The sequence below is a fragment of the Nicotiana tabacum genome, chromosome 19 (assembly GCF_000715075.1).
Source record: "Nicotiana tabacum cultivar K326 chromosome 19, ASM71507v2, whole genome shotgun sequence".
NCBI lineage: Eukaryota > Viridiplantae > Streptophyta > Magnoliopsida > Solanales > Solanaceae > Nicotiana > Nicotiana tabacum.
This window is the reverse complement of record NC_134098.1, coordinates 70806827-70829075: the sequence shown is the minus strand read 5'-3', so window position 1 is coordinate 70829075 and position 22249 is coordinate 70806827. Positions and strand designations below refer to the sequence as shown.

Below are 22249 nucleotides of genomic sequence, written 5' to 3'. Positions count from 1 at the left end.
TGGAAGCATGATCCGATCAGATCGCCATTGCCCAGGTCCAAGAACAATAACAGAAAGTCATGAACATAGAGGTTTTCGTCTTCACTTTTCAGTTTATTTTTAGCAGTGGCTACGTAGAGTTATTAGTAATATAGATCTTATAGATTTAACTTAGCTTCTAGGTTTCTAGTGGTGAACATTTTGACTAGGGGTTCAATTGCTCCAGCTCTCTTTTGATCTGTGAGCTTCATCTTGAAAGTGCTGTTGTCATTAGAATCTTATCAAATAGTTAGTACTAGGATAAATTAATCAAATAGGTACAATTCGTGTACCTTGGTTCAACTAGTGTACAAGAGGCTTGAAATAACCAGCTTCATATGAAGAGCCTAATTAAGTGTCTCTGTACTCAATGCCCCCCAAACCCCCCACCCCTCTCTCTAAAAAAAATGAAAGAGCAGTTCGGTGCAGCCGGACCACAAGAGCCTATTGTATGCAGCATTACCCTACATTTCTGCAAGAGGCTGTTTGTACGGCTCGAACCCTGACCTTCTACATTTAAGGGCATCAGAGAATGGTACATTTGTCCATCATTGATTGTGCAAGGGTCTCGAAGGGGCTTAAACAATCCTGGGCTACTTCACCAATTGTCATAAGGTTTTGAATTAGATGTTCATATTTTTTCACAATACTCACACGTTTAGGAGGAGAAGAAGCGGTTGCCTCTACACTAGGACTTCAGAATGCTGAAATAATGTGCTGAAGATAACAAGGTTAATTCATTTCCAAAAACCTTTTTTTAATAACGAGAAAAAATCGCAACTGAAAATGTTTATCAGTATAAGCACTGTACAATTTCAATATTTCAATCAATCAACAAATATTTGAAGTATACAAAAAGAAACTCATTAACATGATGTCTCAAAAGTAACTTGATTGGGGTTGCAAGAGCTCAAGTTGTGCTAACAGTTTAGCCACTGTAGGTTTCAACAATGAGTCACCATTCTGTGCTAGATCAATGAGCACCACTTGTGCAGATTCACCATACTCAACTCTATAAGCCTCCACTCTGAAAATCCTTTCCAAAATCCAAAGTGATCTCTCTTGAGCTTTCAGACTCATCCCTTCTTCAAGATTCTTGATAATTGGTTGTACACATGACATTTTCACTAAGAAATTGCTCCCATTTTCCCAAATCTCATCCTGTAATAATGTTGCGAGGCAAGTTAGTGCAGCTTCATCGGCTTCCCTTTCGTTGCCTTGTAATATTTCGACTAACAGAGGCACTGCCCTTGCTTTTACCAAGCAAAATGTGCTTCTTGTAGAGCAATGACAATCATGTACACTACAAAAACCATCTGTAGGATGAGGAGGGGCACAAGAAAACCATCTTGATTTTCTCGATTTTCTCAGAACGAATGAGTTTTGAGATAGTTGAGCTAGAGATGTTGCAGCTCTAGATTTGGCAACTATCGAACCACACGTGAGCAGCTTTACCAGAGCATTGATCACCCCATTGTCAGCAGAAAACTGTTGTAGTTTCTTATCCGAAGGAAGAGTAAATCGGATTAATATTGCGGCTATGTTCTCAGCCAATAATCGTGATGTTGTAGGAGTACAAGACATTATTATGGAAATCAAAATGGGCAATAAGTTTGCTCTCATAAACACATCCGTGACATTCTTATCACTCACTGGAAAATTGCTTAGTATACCAATAGCAGCGGCCTTTTCATCATCTGTTGTTGAAGATGATGAAACGACATTTATCAATGTATTCAGATGCATTTCTTCTAGTTGTTCCATTAGCTCTCCACCTTTCATGTCATTAGATAATACGTAAATCAAATTTAAAGCTCCATTCCTTATCTCGGTTTTGCGGTTTTCTGTTAGGAATGGCAAGAGAAGGCGAACAGCGCCATTTTCCTTCATTTTTCTTCTGACCCTTGAGGCATTCGGACGTGCAGAAATAGCATTAAGTGCTTCTAACAAGTGACACTGGATTACTGGACTAGTCAGATTAAGGAGCGAAAGCATCTGCTGCGCAACATCTTGTTTCACTAGTACAATGCCAGCTTCCGATTGAGCTGCAATTTTTGCAAGAATCGCGGATGCTGGCTCTCTTAGAGTCATGAGCACCGATGTCACGGAGAAAAGAAGCTGTAGTAGAGTTGAAACGATGCCTGATCTTATCAGACGCTGAACGTTTGCTTTCGAGCCAGATAAGTTGTGCAACGCGTTTAGAGAAGATTGCTTAGCTTCTAGGTTCCCGGTTGTGAACATTTTCACTAGGGGTTCAATGGCTCCATCTTGTCCAAGGCTAGCTCTATTTTGTTCTGTCAACTCCATTCTAGAAAGTGCTGTTGCCATTAGAATCTTACTCATATCGGATCCTGCAAACATATATTAATCAGTTAGCGACTCATTATGTTCATATCGATCAATTATGTGCCTCTGCATCTAGCAAATTGGGACGGAGGGAGTATATAATTTATGGAAGTTTCGTAAAATACCTTGGTTCAAGTAGTGTACAAGAGGCTTGAAGTAACCAGCCTCAGCCATATGAAGAGCATATTGAGTATTGCCTGATAAAGAATTTAACAAGTTGGCAGCATCATGAGAAGCCATTTGATCATCTCCATTAAAAATTGCAACCAACATTACAATGCAGCCTTGGATTCTCCCAACTCTTCTCTTAACTGCAGCAACATTAGAGAGACTCACCAACAACCCCACTGCTTCTTTTTGCTCTTCCAAATCACGACCCAACGACTTCACCAGTATCGATAAATTTCCCATTTCTGCCATCTTTTCCTGCACACAATGTGAAAAGTCCAAACTTTCAGCTTCTTGATCCTCAAAATATAGATGCATTTAATTAATACTCCCTCCGTCCCAATTCATGTAGCACAGTTCGGATTTCACGAATCAAACTTCTTAATTTTGATCGTGAATTCGAAGATAGAATTTCTAAACTTTTTGAAATAAAATTTACATAATTGGGAAGTACGTATAAAGGTACTATAAGTCATAACAATTAACAATTTAAACTATTTAAAAGGCATATGATAAAGTCAAAGAAAAACTTGTTTGACTCTTGAAATCTGAACGGTGCTAGATAAATTGGGACGGAGGGAGTACTAAGTTAATGTACCTTATGTTCCTCGTCTTGAGCGACCAGGGCTTTTAGTATTCTGAGTATGATCAATCTATGGTCAGCTTTACTTGAACTCAATCGATTAAACAGAACGGGGATCATATCTTCATGATGAACCCTTTCTTTAGTAACCATACCATCCAAAACCAATGTATTCAATCCATGGAGCGCACACTTAAGATTTTCAGCATCACTATATTTGATTTGAACAACAATATCATCGACATCTAAAGTTATTCGATCGTCTTCTTCTTCCACTATCTCTCGATCATATGATGAGAACTCGGATTCATCTGAACTCATGATCAAACTAGGCTTATTAACACTACTCATCTTCATCATCTCTCTTCTCAGTGTCTCAATCTCAACCTTGTTAGTAATTTCGACAACGTCATGACTAGCAAAAAGCACAAGGCCTAAAGCCCTTGCAAGATTCTGCACAATTACTTGTAATTGTATGTGTTGCTCATCATGTGCAGCAGGGGAAATTTGGCTGCTTTTCAATAAGGCCTCGGCACGTTTAAAATCGACTTCAAGTGATTCAATGGCTTTCTGAATAGGAGTACTGTTGGTCATAATAACCCTTTTATCATCTTTCAATTCAGTGAGAATTGAACTCAGTTTCTCCATAAATTCTAAGAGTTGTTCTTGAGCAGATGAATATTCTGAACCCATAGTGTCATCTGTTGTAATAATTGATTGTTGATCAGAGGACACCTCTATGATTAATGTTTCTTCTTTCACACTCATCTGCAGTTTTTTTCTTTTCTCAAGTATGAAAGAAGAGAAGAAAATGAAGAAAGACCAAGACTTGGTTCAACTCTTACTGTAGTACTAGTAGTTTTGTCTGTTATGTTCATCATCTTAGTTCATTGACGTGAAATACAAGGGTTAACTTGCCTTAAAATATTGAATCCTTTTCCTAATTGAAAGTGGTGTTTTGTTTTTTTTGTTATACATGTGGTCATTTTTATAACAACTATTTCTAGAATTATTTTGAATATTATGTTTTGTACGTTTTTCATGAGAGAAAGGGGAGAGAGAGAGATTGGAAGGATGTGCTTTGTATGGATGTGAAGGCAAGGCAGGCATCTATCTAATGATCCAAGAAAGCCTCACATCGTAATAAATGTTTCTAATAAACTTTGAATGTTTGACTTAGTCCTAAATATTCTTGTATGACTTGTACTAGTGCAAATCGCACACTCCACTTTTTCTTTTCCTTTTTCTTTTCCTTTTCTTTTTCTCTTTTTCTCTTTTTTTTTTTTTTTTTTGGCTGGTCCTTCTTTGATGGATATTTTCAAAAGTGGATTCTTCTGTCCGTTGAAATCTACTGTTAAATAATTTTCTGTCACGGAATATGGGGAAGGAGACGAAACAAATGTAGTAATATACGAGTCAAATTACTTTATAAACAGTATCAATTCTCAATTAAGGTCAACACAAAATGAAGCGCATATCTTATCTTAATGATTCGTATTAAGTAGGAAAAAAAAAATTAAGGGATGACAAAGTAAACGCAATCACTTTCCTCCAACTTACAACTGATTTTCCTCCACCTTTTCCTACTTTTTTGGAGTATGTAACTGTCTTTTCGCACCCTGGTTTAGGAAAAGGAAAAAAAAAGTGAATTCTTCTGACTTCTGAGGGTGGCGTTGGTCCATTTTGATAGGGGCCAGCGGCCGGCAGGCCAGCTAGGAGAATGTGGACACAGGAATGGCAGCTGACTAGGATATTCTGTTAAAGAGATTATAATAATAATTTGGTATTCGATCTAACATCTTTATTTGACATGACACGTTTACTACGCGAAGAGTTGAAGTCTTATTTACTCTAGAAGTTGCTAGAGACACAAGTTGGCCATTGTAGGAAGATAAAGAGAAGTTGTGTTTAAAAATGTAAAATTGGTCTCTTAGACCCAGCTTTATATATATATATAGATGAACTTAGAAGTTTCTTAGGTAAAAGATAGCATTTCATAAAGACCCACAAAGGGTAACAATAACAATAATAACAACAATAGCAATAATAATAATAATATCACTTCTATATTCCACGTTACCCAAATCAATTGTTTTTATGATGAGAAGAGAAGTATTTGATTTGATAGGTTGAAATGTGGAAAGATGTGTTTGAGAACGTTGAAATTGAAATTAAAGTGTCTGCAAGTTGAATGAAAGCTTAAGCTTTAGAACAAGAGGAGTCAGATGACAATACAGAGGCTAGAGATTTTAACAAGTCAAGCAAGGGTTAATATCAGAATACCTACTCTCAAAATAGGAGAACTTGGCCATAATTTCCGGAAATAAGTTACAAAAGTTGTGTCATTTTACCGACCATAGGCACCTCCTGAACTCGCTGGTAAGTGAACCAATGAGGAGCAGCCCCTCCCCAGCCATACACGCACAGTGTCTTGATGAGGATCTCGAGGTGGTGCAGTCCATTCGCCAACAGCACACCCTTCGCCCTGGGTTTTCCCCACCTCCAATCTCTACAGAATAATTATTTTGATTTACTGCTCATATTGGTGATTACCACCTACGAGAACACAATTTTGCTACACACACTGCAACCAAGTCACGGGCTGTGGAGCTTAGAACCGTGCTGCTTGTGGAAGTCGAATGCAGCCAACGTAACATTGCATTTGCAGCTGTTCCACGACATCTGGCCTTTGAACTGACAACCTTTTAAGAGATCTATACAACTTAGGGCCGCTGATAATGAATATCATATTTTACATCTCTGTGGCAATCAAGTTACATGGGGGGCCAGAAAGGCAAACTTGCAGAATAGCTTATATTACTCTTCCATCTTGCTTTCCACATTCAAGTTGTTCTCGATGTCCATTCCGCCAGTATCAACTCTCTCATCCTTACCATCAACCTCTCCATTTGAATGGCTTGCAACTAACATCTCTCCATCATCAGGTGGATCCTTCGGGGACTCCATCGACTCTGATGGTTCTGTGTCTTGTGCGCCATCTTCAATAGCTGTCTTATCAGTAGCCATACGATGGGATAGGGACATCGCATTCTGCTCCACACTTTGCACGGGGACAGATTCCGGATGAGGAGGATACTCAATATGGCTCATCATCCGTGCCTGTGCAGAAGATAGAGGAACACGTTGAGCACCAAATTATGAAAAAAGTAGGGCTTTGCATCCCGCGTTCACGAAGGATCCGGGGAAGGGGCGCACGCCTGGGGGTGTAATGTAGGCAGCCTGCCCTGATGCAAGCATCAGTGACTGATTCCACGGCTCAAAGCCGTGACCTATAGATCACACCATTGTTCCAAGGCTCCCCATCAGAAAAATAATGTGTATAAACGCTGTAAATTAAGTATCTAGGCAACATTGAGAAGTGAAGGGGAGGCCTCTCAGGTGTAGAGTTGAGCAGAAGGCATAAAAGAAGGAAACAAATGTCTTAAACTACACAAACAAGAGATGAAAGAACAGTTCCATGACATTTACAACATTTCTACCATTTCATGTTGACAGGGGGCTGCACCAACATGCACCATCGTTTAATCAGTATATGTTTCTAGATGTCACAAGACACTCAAGCATGTCACAGTATGCTACACCATCCAATAGTATATTACTCTTAATCGGTGACTTGTGAAGAAATTTATACAAAATAAAGCAAAATATATAATTGGCAACACCATCATATACCATTTCTTAACCGGTGTGTCCCCAGAAGTCAACACAGGAAACATCAAACAGTTCCCATTGACTAAGGTTTTGAATCAAATCCACAAGACTAAGCTAGCAATGCTTCAAGCTTCCAAAATGTCATCCAAAAATTATCATCCATATATTGCAGTCAGAGAGAAGATACCTGATAGACCTGATGCATCTTGAAATTCACAATACCCTGCATTTCTTCAGGTCCACTAACAAGACTGATTGGTCCAGTTTCTCCAACAGGACGATTTGTCAGGGATGTTGCCTCATCAACATTGAGGCCGAGGTGATCAGGTCTCTCTAAAAGAAGTCGAAACGTCGGTTGGAGTTCATAGCATTGTTCAAAAAGAGAACGTCGACAAAAAACATAAAGACCCAGACGCGCACGGGACATTGCAACAATCAATCTTCTGACATCACGAAGGTGGCCAACAAAGCGCGTACGGACGAGAGACAATAAGATATAATCATTCTGCTGACCTTGAAACTTATCGACAGTTGTAACCTATCCCAAAAAGTAACACAAAAATTAACAGACATTCAGAGGGAGAAACCATTAAGCATTTATTAACAATTCCCCCATTGTATGTTGCGGGGCCCCCTTGAAACGATAGAGGAAAGCATTCATTCCAAATACACCGACATGTTACACTATTTATGACATTTGAGGTAGTATTCCACCTTACCAGTCATGTTTCAACTCAACTTCCCCTTTTTCCAGACCACCCCCCCCCCCCAAACAAAGAAAGATGCCAACGAGAAAACAAAAGAGAGAATGTTGTTTTCCAAGTCTAAAGAGGATCTTCACTGCAACTGTTCAGAAACTTCTAGAATACAGACTCACATGTTATACTATTGATGACATTTGAGGTAATATCCCGTCCCGCTCTCTTTTTTTGGATAAAGATTATCCCGCTCTTAAAGATCATGTTTCAACAGAACCACCTCTTTTCCCACAATTCCCAATCCCCCTTTCCCGAAGATAGATGCCAATGAGAAAATAAACTAGAGAAAATTTTGCTTTCGAATTCTAATAAAGATCCTCACTAAAATGCCAGAAGCTGAAACAACAAGATACAGCTCAAAGAGGTAACAGTATATTTACCTTGTGTGGTGGACCAATAAAGTCATATTGGACACATCTTCTATTTATCACATCACGGATCAAAAGTTTCTGACCATTGTAAGTAGTCAAGATTGATATCTTATTCGCAGGATATCCAAGTAAACGCATATACATATAGACACTGACTACGTATTCAGCCTCTCCCTCATTCTGATAGAACCAGGGTGAAGGGGCACTTTCACCTCTGCCATTGTAATCGGGTACATCTACCAACTGATAGTCATATGAGAATCCAGCATTTGCTTTATGAAAGACCGCATTCTCTTTCACATAAGGCAGATCCCCCAGTTCTCTGTATCTCCAATTGTAAAGCCGAGCTAAACTTGGCCGTGCCCTACCCTGCGCATTCAACTCAATATATGGAATCCCTAGCCTGACAAATCTTGTGAAGAGACTCTGATCCATGTGGCTGTACTTCTGAAAAGCCATATTTTTCACGACAGGGGGCAATTGATGATGGTCACCAATCAGTATACAGCGTTTAAGCCGAGCATAGCCATCTTCCTGCCTCTGAAGCAACATAGGGATGAAAGTTTCAATTTCCAAAATTTGGGCACTTTCTTCCATCAACAGGTTGTCATACTTGAAACCCACTTGAAGAAAATCCTTCCTTTTAAGTGCCGCATGGGTGCAGGTCATTGCCACAATTTTTGCCTGTTTGGTCATCAGGTAATTAGATCGATCAACAGTGGACTTGAGTAATTCAAATGCCCTACATTCTTCGAGCTCCTGAAACATCGTTTTCAAATGACGAAAGCACCCCTTAGCTGCACGCATGTCCTTTTCAAAGGACTTTCCCGCGAAAACTGGCTGGGGAGTATTAGAAAAAAATTCCTTAAAGGGAAACCGGTCCTGAACAAATGTAGGTTTATCTTGATTTTCAGCGCAAGCAGCTAAAAATTGTTCCCACCGTGAGTATACATGAAGCAGCCAGAAATATCCTGCAGTTTCACATGTATAACCAACATCCTCAGGAAGTTGAAGGGACCTTGCAAGGCGCTCAACTTCACTAAGCAGTTCCAGCCGCCGAACAAGCATGGCATTCACTCTTCCCTGACGACTGAAGTCAAGATCAGTTGCTAATTCTTGTTCTCCCTGACCAAGCCGGAGAAGATAGCGAGCTGGCACATCTCTCTAAAGTAATCACAGCAGAGGAAAGTCATTATTAGTTACAAAAAAAATTGGAAAAATTGCAACAAATTCATATCGCATTTCAAATGCATAAAACTCAAGACCCAGAAAATATCTTACTTGCATTATCTTCTCAAAAAGATCATTTAAAGCTTGATTAGAATGAGTTATTATCAGGGTCCGTTGAGAAGGGCAATTATGATAGAGAACATTCAAAATCTGCACAGCCGTATCAGTCTTTCCCGTACCAGGGGGACCCACAACCATGGATAAACCTGGTTGAATGCCTGAGATAATTGCTCCAACCTACATAGGCCAACGATAGCAAAGATTCCAGAGTAAACTTAAGTAGAACAATCAGAGTGATTCTTAAACCAAATTAACACAATCAGACTTGAATTTTAAAAGAGACAAGCTACAAGGAGAATGAAAGAGAGCAACAACTTGAAGTCGAAGATACTTGATTTGATTGTACAGTAGTAAGACAACAAACAGTGTGAGAGGAGCACCACAGATTTTCACTCTGTTTTTCCGCTGGTCTTAAAAACAAATAGAACCTTGAAAATCAACTATATCTCAGTCCCAAATTAGTTGGAGCCGACTATATGAATCATTTATGTTCATTATGCTCTACTCAGGCCTGTTTCTTACCAATACTAAACAATTGGCTTTTTAAGGCAAGTTAGGGGTTATCTATAACTAGAGGTTCGCTAATCTCAAACTTATCCGCACACCAATATACAAGTCTCTGATCAAATTGAAAAGACCCCTCAGTGCAACAAGTAATTCTTAATCACAACCACACCCTCCATCTATTATATGTTTGGAACTTTTCATTTATTACACCAACTTCCAAGCTAAGTAAGACTAGACCAATTCACTTCTTTTAAAATTAAAATTTAGACATTTGGAAACTGTACCAAAAGTCACATGTTGCAATTCTCCTCATATCAAAACAGTGAAGAAGTACATTACAAAATACTGGTCAGAGTTCATGTATTTTGAATCTCGGAAGCGGAAAATGCCAAAAAATCTTGGTCCAAATGGAAAGGATCCTTTGCTTCCATTGTGTTTTTTCCTAAGACAAATTCACCTATATCTCAAATAACGATAGGTATATAAAGATGATCTCTCTCCATGTGATTGATGGAGAGTTTACCAAGAAATGTTTTTGCTTACTTAAGCTCAGTGCTCCTAACAGGTGTTACGGTCTAAATAGGACAATAGCATCCCTCTGATAAAACTTACTATTCCAGGATCATAAAACAGCAAGGAGGTGCAATGATAATTAATAGGTCGTCTGAAGCCAATTCTAGATATAGAATGTGTATCCAATCATGTTTTCCTAGTTGCACGCAAACAACTATAGTTAATAGAGATTGACGTGAATCTGTCTTGTTTTGGGAATGTCGTTTTGATACCAACAAATCCAAAAAACATAGAATTTCATGGGGTGACTCTACAAAATGCTCTTTCTTTGAACTCTAATTAGAATTTCAAAACTACCATTGAAACCAACAAGCATTACCAAATTCTGAATCTTGAAATTTAATACAATTAAGCAAGAGAAGATTCACCCACTTGAGCAGAAAGTAAAAGCAAAAGAAATGAAAAGATAATTTGGGCAAAGCACAAGTCCAGAAACAAGATTAAAGTGAGTCTCTTTAATCCACAACTTGCTTTTATGTAAGTTGTGCCCAAAGGATTCGGCACAAGCATCATAATTCAGAACTTTGAATACTTTTTTCCAATTTTCAAAGACGAGTTCATCTTCAATCTGCATCTATAAGAGGCAATGAAAAATAGTCTTCGTTTATCAGCGTATTTTAAATGTAACCAATAGTAGCACAATGCCATTACAACCTTGGGACATATACTCAAACACCATGACAACATCGATGCATGGAATCCTTGATGTTAGACAATTCCTCCATAAAGTAAATTACTACCCTTCTTAGGCAAGGATCCCAAGCAATACAAATTTGATTCGGTTATAGGGCAAAAAGGTAGAAAGTTGGATTTATTGCATATCATTAAAAGCAAGATTTACTGGCTCCACAAGCACATATTAGAAGGCAGGAAACTGCCTACCACAACCGTTTTTGTAACCCAACCAAAATAGAAGAAAAGTAGAACCAATACCACATGTCCACTTCAATGTGAAGGTAGCAGGCAGACTCAAGAACCCATAAAGCATTCAGTGTGAAAGTAGCAGGCAGACTACATAAAGCATTCAGTATTACTATAAAGTCATTTTTAAACTGATAGGTAACTACAAAGTCATTCTACATTTCACTTTGCCCCTAGAATCTGCATATTTCTTATCTGATTAAATACTGCACATTCAGATTGGACAACAGTGTTTAAGTATTCGGCTAGCCTTTTTTTCAAATATGAAATACGAATCATCTTAGAAATTAGGGGACATATGAGAATAAGAACAAGACAGCAAAAGTAATAGAATTCGATAAAACACAAACAAAAACAATGAGGTTATACAACTCCATATCATAGGCCAGAGGAGTTGTAAATGGAAGAGTCATTGGAGGGTTGAATAGGCATCCAACATAGAGTTGGCTGGATTGCTGCTATATAATGAGGTTCCAGTTTATACCCTTCCTCGAAGGTGCTGAGCCGGAACTAATGATAGCATTGTAAGCCCAATTTTGCTCAATGATGTAGATACAGTTTTGCGTTTTTTTTTTTTTTTTTGAGAACTAGCTCTGGAGTCCAAAAGAGTTAGCTGTGTACATTGTTATACTTTGGTTGAATTAAAAAAAAAAAATTGAACCCAAAAAAACAAAACAATGAGGATAACATCTGAGAAAATAAAGAAATTAGAACCATAAATCATGTATGATGTGATAAGCACCTGTGTCGGGGTAAATCTAACTGAGTTCCGCTTTGGTTGATCCTGAGGATAGGGACCTGGATCAGGAGGGATATATGCTTCGACAATAAGCTTGTCTCTTTCAGAATGAACTTCTGGCATACCTACAGCATCAGCTGAAGCTATAGTAAATTTTTCACTTCCAGGAAGAGCATGAGCTTTCCCTTTCAGATTCCTAGGAAGCTTAATCTTAAAGGGGGGGCTTGGTTGCAAGCTTTCTATGCCATCTTGGTTAACGAAGCAAACCTAGAACAAAGAAGATGAGGAAACAGAGAGAAAGACAGAGTGAGTACAATGAACACCACAGCATAAGTACCAGAAAAAGAAAGACAATAAATACCTGATAATCTGGAAAACACTCCCTAACATGATCAGCATTTAGGAAGGTATCTTTGAAATCCACTGTTTCAAGGAGGTCTGGCATATTAGTCCACTGTGCTGCAGAAGGATTTCCATAGCCCAAAAATACGTCGTGCAGCCAGTCAGGAACTATGCATGTTTCATTCATCAGATCTCTTATAGACTCTAAGATGGCTTTGAAATTGTTCTCCTTCGGTTTCCTCCTCATCAGTATATTAAATGTACCATAAATATCTTCTGCGCCTTTCTCTGCTATATCACCAACATCCATATGGTATTGTGCTGTGTCAAGCGCAACAGTAACAGTTCTAAGATCTCCTTTTGGAGGTTTCCACTCGTCCCGCTTGATTCTCCCAGTAAAATCGTTCATAAGAGTTCCCTCCTCATCACGCAACTCGATTATTTCACAGCCGCGCACACACTGAAGACCAAGCCTCTGTGGTACAGTTGCCTTAGCAGCCTCTTCGGCACTGAGAGGCTCAAATGAAGGACGAATAGAAAGTAAAAAGAGAACGTCGTGCTCTTTAAGTGAATTCCATTCTGACCTAATTTGTGATTTGTAGCTGGAGATGCTGAAAGTAACTTCTGCTGTTACGGCAGATGGCTTTACTTCACCTATATTTGGTTGTTTTACTGCTGTAATCTTAAATTCTTTAATTGGTACAGCCATTCTAGACCAACCTCGAAACGCCGCCTCTCCTTCATTATTGATATAAGCGAGGAGATGTGGCACAGCTTCTTGGATGTCCTCACGGATTTCATAGGTTGATTCAAGGCGAAAGAGGTTGAAGTTTCTAAGCAGATAGTCATGAAGTGTCAAAAACTGTAGATTGAGCTTTGGAAGTGCCAGGCATCCTTCCCCAGTGTAGTTGATACTTGGTACAAGGCTTTCATCCCACATTATTTGCTCATTAGGGTAAAGAGGAAGAGCATTTATGGCCTCTTTCTGCGACTGCTGTCTCTCAAAGAATGATACCATTACTTCAATTAAGAAATCAACTCTATCTGAACATGGATCATCCACTGATATCAGTTTTAGCTGCAATACAGGAGGAGGTATCAGACAAGCAATAACAATCTATCATTTTGCGGAAGATAATTACTTGTGCTATTATGGAGATAAGCGAGTATAACTACCAAAGGGATAAGAGAGCAAATGCACTAATATTAAACGTTTAGCAATAAAAACCAGAAAGCAATTATGAGGTAACTAAGCCACCAACAACACATCTCTGACTTAACAGTTTAAGCTGCACTATCCGACATGATATCAGTCAGAAAGCATACAGCAACCAATCTGCATTTTTTGCAAAGATAACTAGTAGGGGTTGCTCGAGAGGCAGCTCTCTAAATAGTTAAAGATAAGAGAGCACACACAGACTAACTGCACATCAAACAACAATTATCAGAAATCCCCTTCAACGGAAAATCGTATTTTCATCAAACAACTATAGAATTTGTCATAGAGCTAAGCAAAGCACCTATAGTTCTAGTCATCTGCCTTATATTCCTTCCTTTTCTTTTTTGGGTCCTTATGGACCTCAATGCCGTGAAACGAACAATCATTTTCTCCATTATTTTAAAGGTAAACAAGTTAATCATTTGTAGCCTCGGTAACAATCTATACGAAAGGTATAGTTTTGTGTACCAATGCTATTTTGCAAGAACGACCCGAAATCACGCTGATGCAAACATGGAAATAGACAAGGAGGAGTTGGCATTTCTAATAGAGCCCAATATGTTCAAATCCATGAAGCAAGTCAAACAATGCAAATTATCCAGATTGTAATTTGTTTAAGCAGGTTCACCGAAGAGAAAATCGCACATGTAAAGATTAGTAAGAATAGCTGTAAACCCATTAGCAGTTGAATCAGTGGTTTACAGAGATCATTAGTCCTTTGTGGCTAATCTATCTCTGAATCCTATATCTCCACAAGAAAGAGATATACCTTTTGGTTTTATCATCATTGTATAGTGTGCTGAGTCATTAACCGTCAAAAAAGTTGATTTAATCATCGTCTAGATGTCACTACTTCAGCTGAAATCTACTTTTCATAGAATTTGAGATAACAAGGTACCATAACAGAAGTTATACAAACATGACTATCAACACTGTCGAAGAACATCACTGAAGGGTTTAAGTATTTTTCAACAGATTTAGCACCCAGCATTCAAACTTTTACAAGACAAGTAGTGCACCTAAGTACTTGGTATATTCCGACTAAACAGAAGTTTTCCTCATCGAAAATATCAAAAGGATGACCTCTAACTTGCACTCTTTTATAATTTCTTTTTTAATTAGTAAACTTGCACACTTCATAATTTGTATATAGAAGAACTTCACATGATAAATAATGAACGATTATCCTATTTTCTATGTCATATATCGGAGATAGTAAAGAGCCATTTCACGAACCTTCCGGCATACTAAATCTCTCAGCTCCTCAGGAGTAAGCACAGAAAGTTTCTTGGATAGATCAGCACGCTTGTTTATTGCACCAACATTTGACAATGCAAGTTCCCGTAGCTACAGAAACATGGGGGGAGAGAGAGAGAGAGAGAGAGAGAGAGAGAGAGAGAGAGAGAGAGAGAGAGAGAGAGAGGGGTAAACAGATTAAATATGATACAGTTATATTGTGCATAAAAATTGCATTCTCTTAAAAAGAAACAATATCCAGAGCTGTTCATCATCATCAAAAGGAACAGAAATCAAAACAGACCTTGGGTATCTTCTTAAATGCAAGGAGCTGGAATGACTGGAAACGATCATAATGAGCCTGAACCACTTCATCATCAGTCATTTGTCTCCCTAAATGGTCATCAATTTCAAAACCTTCATAGAACTGAAGTAAGTCAACCAGCTGGGCAAAAAGTTTTCCTTTTTCATGCCTATAGAGAGCACTTAAATGACATTTGGCAACCACAGCAACATCAGCAACAACAGGCCTTATATATCTGCAGAACAACCAAATAGAAAAAGCAACGTGAGAAAATGGTAACAAATTGGAACAAATCTAGTGTTGATAAATTATGTAGCAAATATAACGGTGGTAGTGAACGTCAGCCAAACTGAGAAGTACCAAGCTCCGCAAAAAGGAGCACAATCAAGAATTAAATGATTTTATGCGCTTTAAACTAGCAATTGTGATGGAATGGTATCATGTTCCTAATTTTCAACACTAATCACTTTGTATCTGAGTCCACACCGTACGTGACACTCATGTTTATGTTTCTGCTACATAGCCAAGCATCCTTTAACTTTCTCCATCGGAAGCTATTCTACTACAGAGAGCATTATTACCTTCTAGTTGGCAATTGGCTCAATAGATCAATGAGGAACTCCATAAATCGTTCACAGTATAGGACAGAGGCATCATTAACACCTTCAAAATCATTCGTGATATCCAAGCGATCATCAACCTCAGAGTTTGGCTGAGGAAAAACCTTGCAATCAAGAACCTGATCATGGCAAAGTAAGCATCAGAAATTTTCTGCTAGAACAAGCTAGAGAGAATGGTGGAAAGACAAGTCCCTTATCAGATACCTCAAGAAACTCTTCAATTAGATGTCTCAAGAAATTCAGTTCTAGCATCTTTGAGGGATCAAAAGATTCCCCTCTTTTAGCTGCCTCCTTGGCTCTTTTTGCAATCTTCTTCCATTTCTTGATTAGATCAGGGTTAAGACAGAGCTCCATCTGTTCTCAAGAAAAATAATAATAATAATAATAAGAAGAATAAGAAGAAGAAGAAGAAGAAGAAGAAGAAGAAGAAAATGAGATGGGATGAGGAACATTCTACTCCATTTAGCAACACAGTACGAGTTACCTGAAATCGACCATATGACAAGCAATGCCAACACTGCAGACCAGCTAATCTCAATACCTTTTTGCTAACTATCTCATCTTCTAAACTCTGAAAGAACAAAAGTAGTAAATAATTCATCCAAATGAAAATAAATGACAACATAAAAAAGAGTACAATCAATAACACTCCCAGAAAACAAAATAGGAAAATAATAGTACAACGGCCATGAATTATGTACCAGGAAGCAATGCAGATACCTAACAGTCGCTACAGGTGTAGAAATACGCTTTTTTATTGGTGAATATAAAAACAATATGCTTTCCCAACATTCAAGATGCTATAATTTTTCATGAATTTAAAAACAAAAAAATTGGACCTTAGGCCAAACTCAACCACAAAAAACCACAATAATACTAACCTACCGCATACCAAAGGGCTGTATATATGGAGCATGGGTAGCATAACATGGATAACCAATATTAGGTAGCCCAACATTAGATATGGGTTTTGGCTATACCATGTTGAGAAATGGACTTCGGGACAAATGCAACAGTCAACACCACACAAGCAGAAGGATTGTTCAAGACCATATAAAGAGATTAAAATCCATATATTAACCGGGTGCAATTCTAACAATGAGAAAATCGATTATACGACTCAGAGATACATTCAACATCGATATAGGTTAAGAATAATTTCGTAAAACTAGGAAGAAGAAATGTGGATGTGTCCATCTCATATGCTGGTAGAGCAGGGAACATATACTTGCCCATACTTCATAACATTTACGATCTAAAATTAGAGAAATAATTAAAATTCAGAAAATGTAGAAAAAGAAATCAGATATTAGAGGTGAAGGGAAATGGAATCAGAAAATTAGAGTAAGATCCACCAATAAGTAAGTAAATGTACCTGGAAAGCATTGATCATGAAAAGTAGATAATTAATTTTCTCAGCAATTGTCAAGCTTCTACCCTGCAGCCAGGTCTTAGACTGTGAGATAAAACAATGAATAGCAGCAGTAACTTTACCACTAATGAACTACCAATGCCCTGAAATGTTCAACCATATGAAACAGCCGCAATCAGAAAGTTATCTTAAAAACGGAACAGTTTAACTTAAGAAAAGAAAATACAACACCAGAACCACAGTCTAGTATGAAAGTGTCGCACATCAACCAAATTAAGAGAAAGAAACAGTGACCTGGAGACCAAGATGATCGGAAACAATAGCTTTCTAGCATTCTAATGCTTAAACAACCTCCACCATGAAATTTTATAGCACCAAGGATGCATGATAAAACAAAAATGCCAAAAGAAACCATGTCATCACTGTTACGTACATATGGTCATAAAGTCTAACAAGATAAAAATTAATCGTTACCGCTGACAATTATAAATTCTTCTTTACCAGTCTGCATAAGATTTCAACAATTGCTCAAAGATTTTGGACAAACAATAGTTACCAGTAAAGTTACATAAAGAGCTGAAAAGTATAGGCTTGTTACATAAAACTGATTAGTAGTAGTTGTCATTTCCCTTTCCTGCATAAGTAATACTTACACAACTTATGCAGGATTTATGTATTATTTTATGTGTGATATAATGTGAAATAAGATCAATTGTATTAGCAATACCTGTCGAAGAGCACCTAAAATAGAACATAATTCCCTTAAAGGTGACTTACCCTTGATGTAAGCTGCCTTATTTTAAGATGTCTTGTCATAGCAAAAACAAAAATAAGAATATTTTATTTAAGAAAATCAAGATATTACTATACAGTAAGAATTCTAACATTCTTGAATTTAAGAATTTATTTTCACTATACATGTACACGTGTACCAAATAATTGAAGAATATATTGACTCTTATCCATAATGATCCGTGTATTGTTAATGACATAACATAACAATCCCTATATTATGATCCCTGCACAACTAGCCCGTCAACCAAACTATCCATACGCAGTAGCTATGCTAACTCTGCAATCCATGGTTTACTAACACTATATATAGAACCTAACAACAAAACAATTGCATTCTCAAGGTAAGATGCAAGTCAAAGTTTACAAGATATGATCCTTAGACTTGACAAAAAGCTGTGAATTATTTGATCGTTCAGCAAAGTAGACAGTTCACCTATGCATTTTTCAAGGGTCTCCACACACAAAAGGTGTTCTTAAAGTGGTTAGGCGCTTTTGATAAAAGTATATTGTTTTTCTCCTTTGCCTTTGTTTCTTTTCAGCACTCTCAGTTTCTAGCGCACCCTCACATCAGAGATAGAGAGAACTCTGTTGAAATAGATTCTTATTTTACACTTCATGTGGAGCTAAAATTTTCCTACTGATCAATCATCCACCAAGGATGCGTTATTATTCACATTAGTAGTCGAGGAGGAGTTACTGATGCTTATAAAGCAAGTTACAACGCAGCTTCAGGTTAGAAAACAAGCTTTTTCGATAGAACAAGCATTACCAAATTACTGAGGATAACTAAACCACTGAAAATTCGTTGAGCCCAAGACAAAAACAAACCTCTTTCAGCCGAAGAATCCTATCAAGGAATGCCTTGAACATATCCTTTCTATCATAGAAGCAGATCCATGCAGCCACATTCTCCCGAAACTACAAGTTGCAAAAATTATTTGGTAACCAGTGACAAATAGCGTGCAAAGATTAAATAAAGGAATCATAAGCATTTACATGATCCTTATTTGAAACTATTGCACATTACAGACTCTAAATTTTCTGCTAATGCAGCCAGATATCTCACTAACTCTACCAATGCTTAACTTATTCCGTCTTTCATCATCTTATAAGTCAAATGCAGCTTTCCTTCTATTTAACTTGTAGGAAAAAGAAACAGAGCCACCAATTTCCATTTTGAACATAACACAACAGACGTACAATGCAACAAAATTACCCACAGATATGCAGAGTAAAAGTATATGGCTTAATGTTTTTTTTTTAAATACACGTGTTACCATTCTCAAAAAAGAGATATGCAGAGTAAAAGCAGTTCAATCCTTAACTGAATTGCATTTTTGAGGTTTTGAAAGACATGAATATCATAGTGTACATATGAAGTATGGTTGTAATCAAGATGGACGGATTTATGGATGGTTCTTAAGGAAATGTTTACACATAGGACAAATGCGTGGAAAGGGATTGTGAAGGAGAAAATGACATTAAAATGCTTCACGGGATTTTTGGTAGCAAAGGGTAAGAAGTAAAAAAACACAACACTGAAAGAAGATTCCCCAAATTTTTCTGGTGTTGCGAATTACAAGAATTCCATCGCAGCTCAACTATTAAGAAGGCGCAAGCCGCGCAACAAAGGTGACCTTGGATGTTTCTTTTAGGAGACCCTAATAAGACACGGAGGTTTAAGAAGTGGAAGCTTTCTTTCAAAGCTTTCTATCTGAGAAAGGTGCGTTCTGTATGTGTTGTGCAGTAACAGATGCTATCAGATGGCAGACAATTTTAGTAGAAGATGTATAGTATTATAAGTTGCTTTTTGTAAAAACATGGTAATAACATGCACCATCTCTGTGTACTTAATAGCTTTGCCTTGTTATTGTGAGGCGGAACACCCTGACAAGCAACCAGAAATTCGTAGTAACTCAGATGAGTCCAAAGGCAGTAAGAATATTATACCTTTTCATTGACCATCAGCATCATTGACATCACATGCTCAAAGGAAGAAGCCTCTGGATCAAAATTGGGCCAAAGATAATTCTCCAAATACTGGCTAACCTCCAATATCATCACCCTCTGCAGCGGAACCGTCTTTCTCCCCCCTTTACACGAACCATGATCAAATATCATCAATCAAAATTTATTTCTACGACGGCCTAATCACAAGATATCATCAGATACCACCATATGCATATGCACATACATTTATCTGTTTTTTATGACAGCGGTGTCCAAGCCAGCTTGTGCACACCTAGGCTATTCCACCCGGTACTTGCTATCTCCCAATACAGGTAGCAGGTAACTCTGTCCACCGAGGTGGCATGGACAGATGGGAAGAAATCAGCAAGTGTTTGTTATCTCCAAAGGAAACCTGAGAGCTCATGGTTCTCTACCCACTTCATCGACCACTAGGCCACACACTTGGGTGCCAAATACATATATATTACTAGCACACACATTAATAGAAACTCATATATCCAATTATGTTTTTATAAAATTTAGTCCTTTGTTGACTGACTTTCAGACGTCAGTCGAAACACATACTGATCATTTACTTTTAAGAATAAAACACAAACATTAAAGCACTTTTTCTAATTTCAACTACTAACCTTTTACAGTGAGCTCCGTGTCATAAATTTCTTTGACGAGCTCAGGACTAAAGGGTTTCTTCTCCCCAGTTTTAGCCCAATTAGAAGCAGCGGTTTTAGTCAAGCGGTCGCGTTGGATCTCAGCAAGGGTTATGGAGCTAGGAATGTTCGAACCGGGCTTTGACTCAGGCGGCCTGTCTGTTACGGAAGGAAGCATTTTCTCTGCCGGCTGCGGTAATGCTTCCACCGGGTACTCAGCTACGCGGTGGCGCCGGAAATCGTAGGTTCCGGTTCCGTAAACCTTAGTCATTATTGGTGTATTTGAATTTTGAACTTTAGAGGAGAAAATTTAGGGGATTTGGTTCTGGTATGAGGTTCTAGAATCTTGTAGGGGAGGAGAACAGTAGGGTTTATGGTGAAGAAAGGTTTGGGTTTTGAAGATTTTTGCAGTCACTTCAGAGGAAGTGAAGGCGGTGAAGAAGAAAGTGCAGAGCTAACTTGAATTTTTTAGTTTCGACTTTCGACCCGAACCGGCCTAAACTAAATTTAAATGGATCTTTACTAAAAAATAAATACGGAAAGAAAATTAAAACAAAAAATAAAAATCAAAACAACTCAATGGAAACAAAAGACGCCTCTAAATTCCTTTTTCATTTATTTTTGGTCATTCGATAGGTTGTGGTATAAATTGATTATCTACTCAATCTGTGCAGTAAAGAAAATATTGTGAAAGGTCGTGATAAGTTTGCATATTAACTCCAAAACTTCCGTATGTTATTTATCTTTAACTCCAAAGAAAAAAATAATTATTATTATTGTCAAATCAAAAAATAGAAAAAATGATTTGGGGTTACATTTTCACTACAATTTGAAAAATGGTTTGAGTCTAGATGGTTAACTTTAACATTATCTTTGAGAATACATGCAGCTCAAATAAACGGAAAGACATTGGAAATTCAATATAAGGGCTTAGAACCTATGTATGAGTCTCTTTTATGATAAAAATTGTGTATTCTTATTGCTTCTTGGGTATCTACATCTCTCTCTTTTGTCTTATTTCTCTAACTCTCTTTTGTCTATTATTTTCCTTGTTTCATGTGTTTGTTGGGATCGTTTGATTCCTTTGTATCGTCAAAAAATAACCTAGTATTTTTTCTTTGTTAGAATTTGAACTTGAAACCTCTCATAATTCACTTCATTGACTACTAGGTCACACTCTTGAATGTTTACCTTTTGTCAAATAATGAGCCGCATATAGTTATTCCTCTTGTTGGTAGTCATGCAAAAGGATTTCAAAACAAACATCCTTCTTTGTCGGAAATGTGGCCATTTAAGCATATGCAAAATCAAACACTTTTGTTAGGATACAGAATAAGCTCAAAATGCGAGAATGTAAGAGAAAGAGCAAGCAACTAATTGAATGGATTGATACCGAGAAAGAAAACATATTTTCCTTGATAGTGTGAAATAAAAAGTGTATCTTTAGTGAAAAAAATGTACTTAAATACTATTATCGAAGATTTGATTATATCTCTCTCAATTTTAAATCGCTTGAACTTAATAGAGTTTCGATGTGGACATAAAAATGCTGCCGTGAACTTGAAAAAACAATTCCAACAAAAAAATGAAGATCGGGATCAAGAGCTCAAGCACAATCTCAATGCATAATAACAACTAATGCCTTTTTTCGAGGAATGTCTTCGATATAAAATTTTATTGCATCTCTATTATGCGAGTTGTTTTGTCTGTATTCATCAACCGAAAACCTAAAAATATAAGAAGTGAGCTTTTTCAAGAAAACATCTCTCATGAAAAAGGCAAATTTGATACACATCC

The 22249-nt window shown here is 37.6% G+C and overlaps 2 protein-coding genes across 2 annotated transcripts; both read right to left on the bottom strand.

Moving 5' to 3' along the window:
- Positions 1-758: 758 nt before the first annotated feature.
- LOC107775466 (U-box domain-containing protein 44) lies at positions 759-4013 on the bottom strand. Its single transcript, XM_016595193.2, has 3 exons — positions 3131-4013; positions 2490-2790; positions 759-2369 (listed from the first exon to the last, which is right to left on the bottom strand). The coding sequence occupies exons 1-3, from the start codon at positions 3881-3883 to the stop codon at positions 898-900; spliced, it is 2526 nt and encodes an 841-aa protein (XP_016450679.2). The 5' UTR covers positions 3884-4013; the 3' UTR covers positions 759-897.
- A 1251-nt stretch (positions 4014-5264) lies between these two features.
- LOC107775465 (uncharacterized) lies at positions 5265-20950 on the bottom strand. The gene is made up of 15 exons (XM_016595192.2): positions 20435-20950; positions 19785-19927; positions 18663-18752; positions 17043-17105; positions 16152-16238; positions 15872-16021; positions 15629-15786; positions 15048-15282; positions 14744-14854; positions 12308-13366; positions 11950-12213; positions 9198-9383; positions 7926-9080; positions 6975-7325; positions 5265-6235 (listed from the first exon to the last, which is right to left on the bottom strand). The coding sequence occupies exons 1-15, from the start codon at positions 20721-20723 to the stop codon at positions 5933-5935; spliced, it is 4644 nt and encodes a 1547-aa protein (XP_016450678.1). The 5' UTR covers positions 20724-20950; the 3' UTR covers positions 5265-5932.
- Positions 20951-22249: the final 1299 nt, after the last annotated feature.

Coding starts and splice junctions, on each gene's coding strand:
- LOC107775465 (XM_016595192.2), bottom strand. CDS start 20,723: ATGACTAAGGTTTACGGAACCGGAACCTACGATTTCCGGCGCCACCGC. Junction 17,106..18,662: donor GGATTCTTCGGCTGAAAGAG/GTTTGTTTTTGT, acceptor ACCTGGCTGCAG/GGTAGAAGCTTGACAATTGC. Junction 12,214..12,307: donor AGTGTTTTCCAGATTATCAG/GTATTTATTGTC, acceptor TCTTTGTTCTAG/GTTTGCTTCGTTAACCAAGA.
- LOC107775466 (XM_016595193.2), bottom strand. CDS start 3,883: ATGAGTGTGAAAGAAGAAACATTAATCATAGAGGTGTCCTCTGATCAA. Junction 2,791..3,130: donor CTCAAGACGAGGAACATAAG/GTACATTAACTT, acceptor CATTGTGTGCAG/GAAAAGATGGCAGAAATGGG. Junction 2,370..2,489: donor TGTACACTACTTGAACCAAG/GTATTTTACGAA, acceptor ATATGTTTGCAG/GATCCGATATGAGTAAGATT.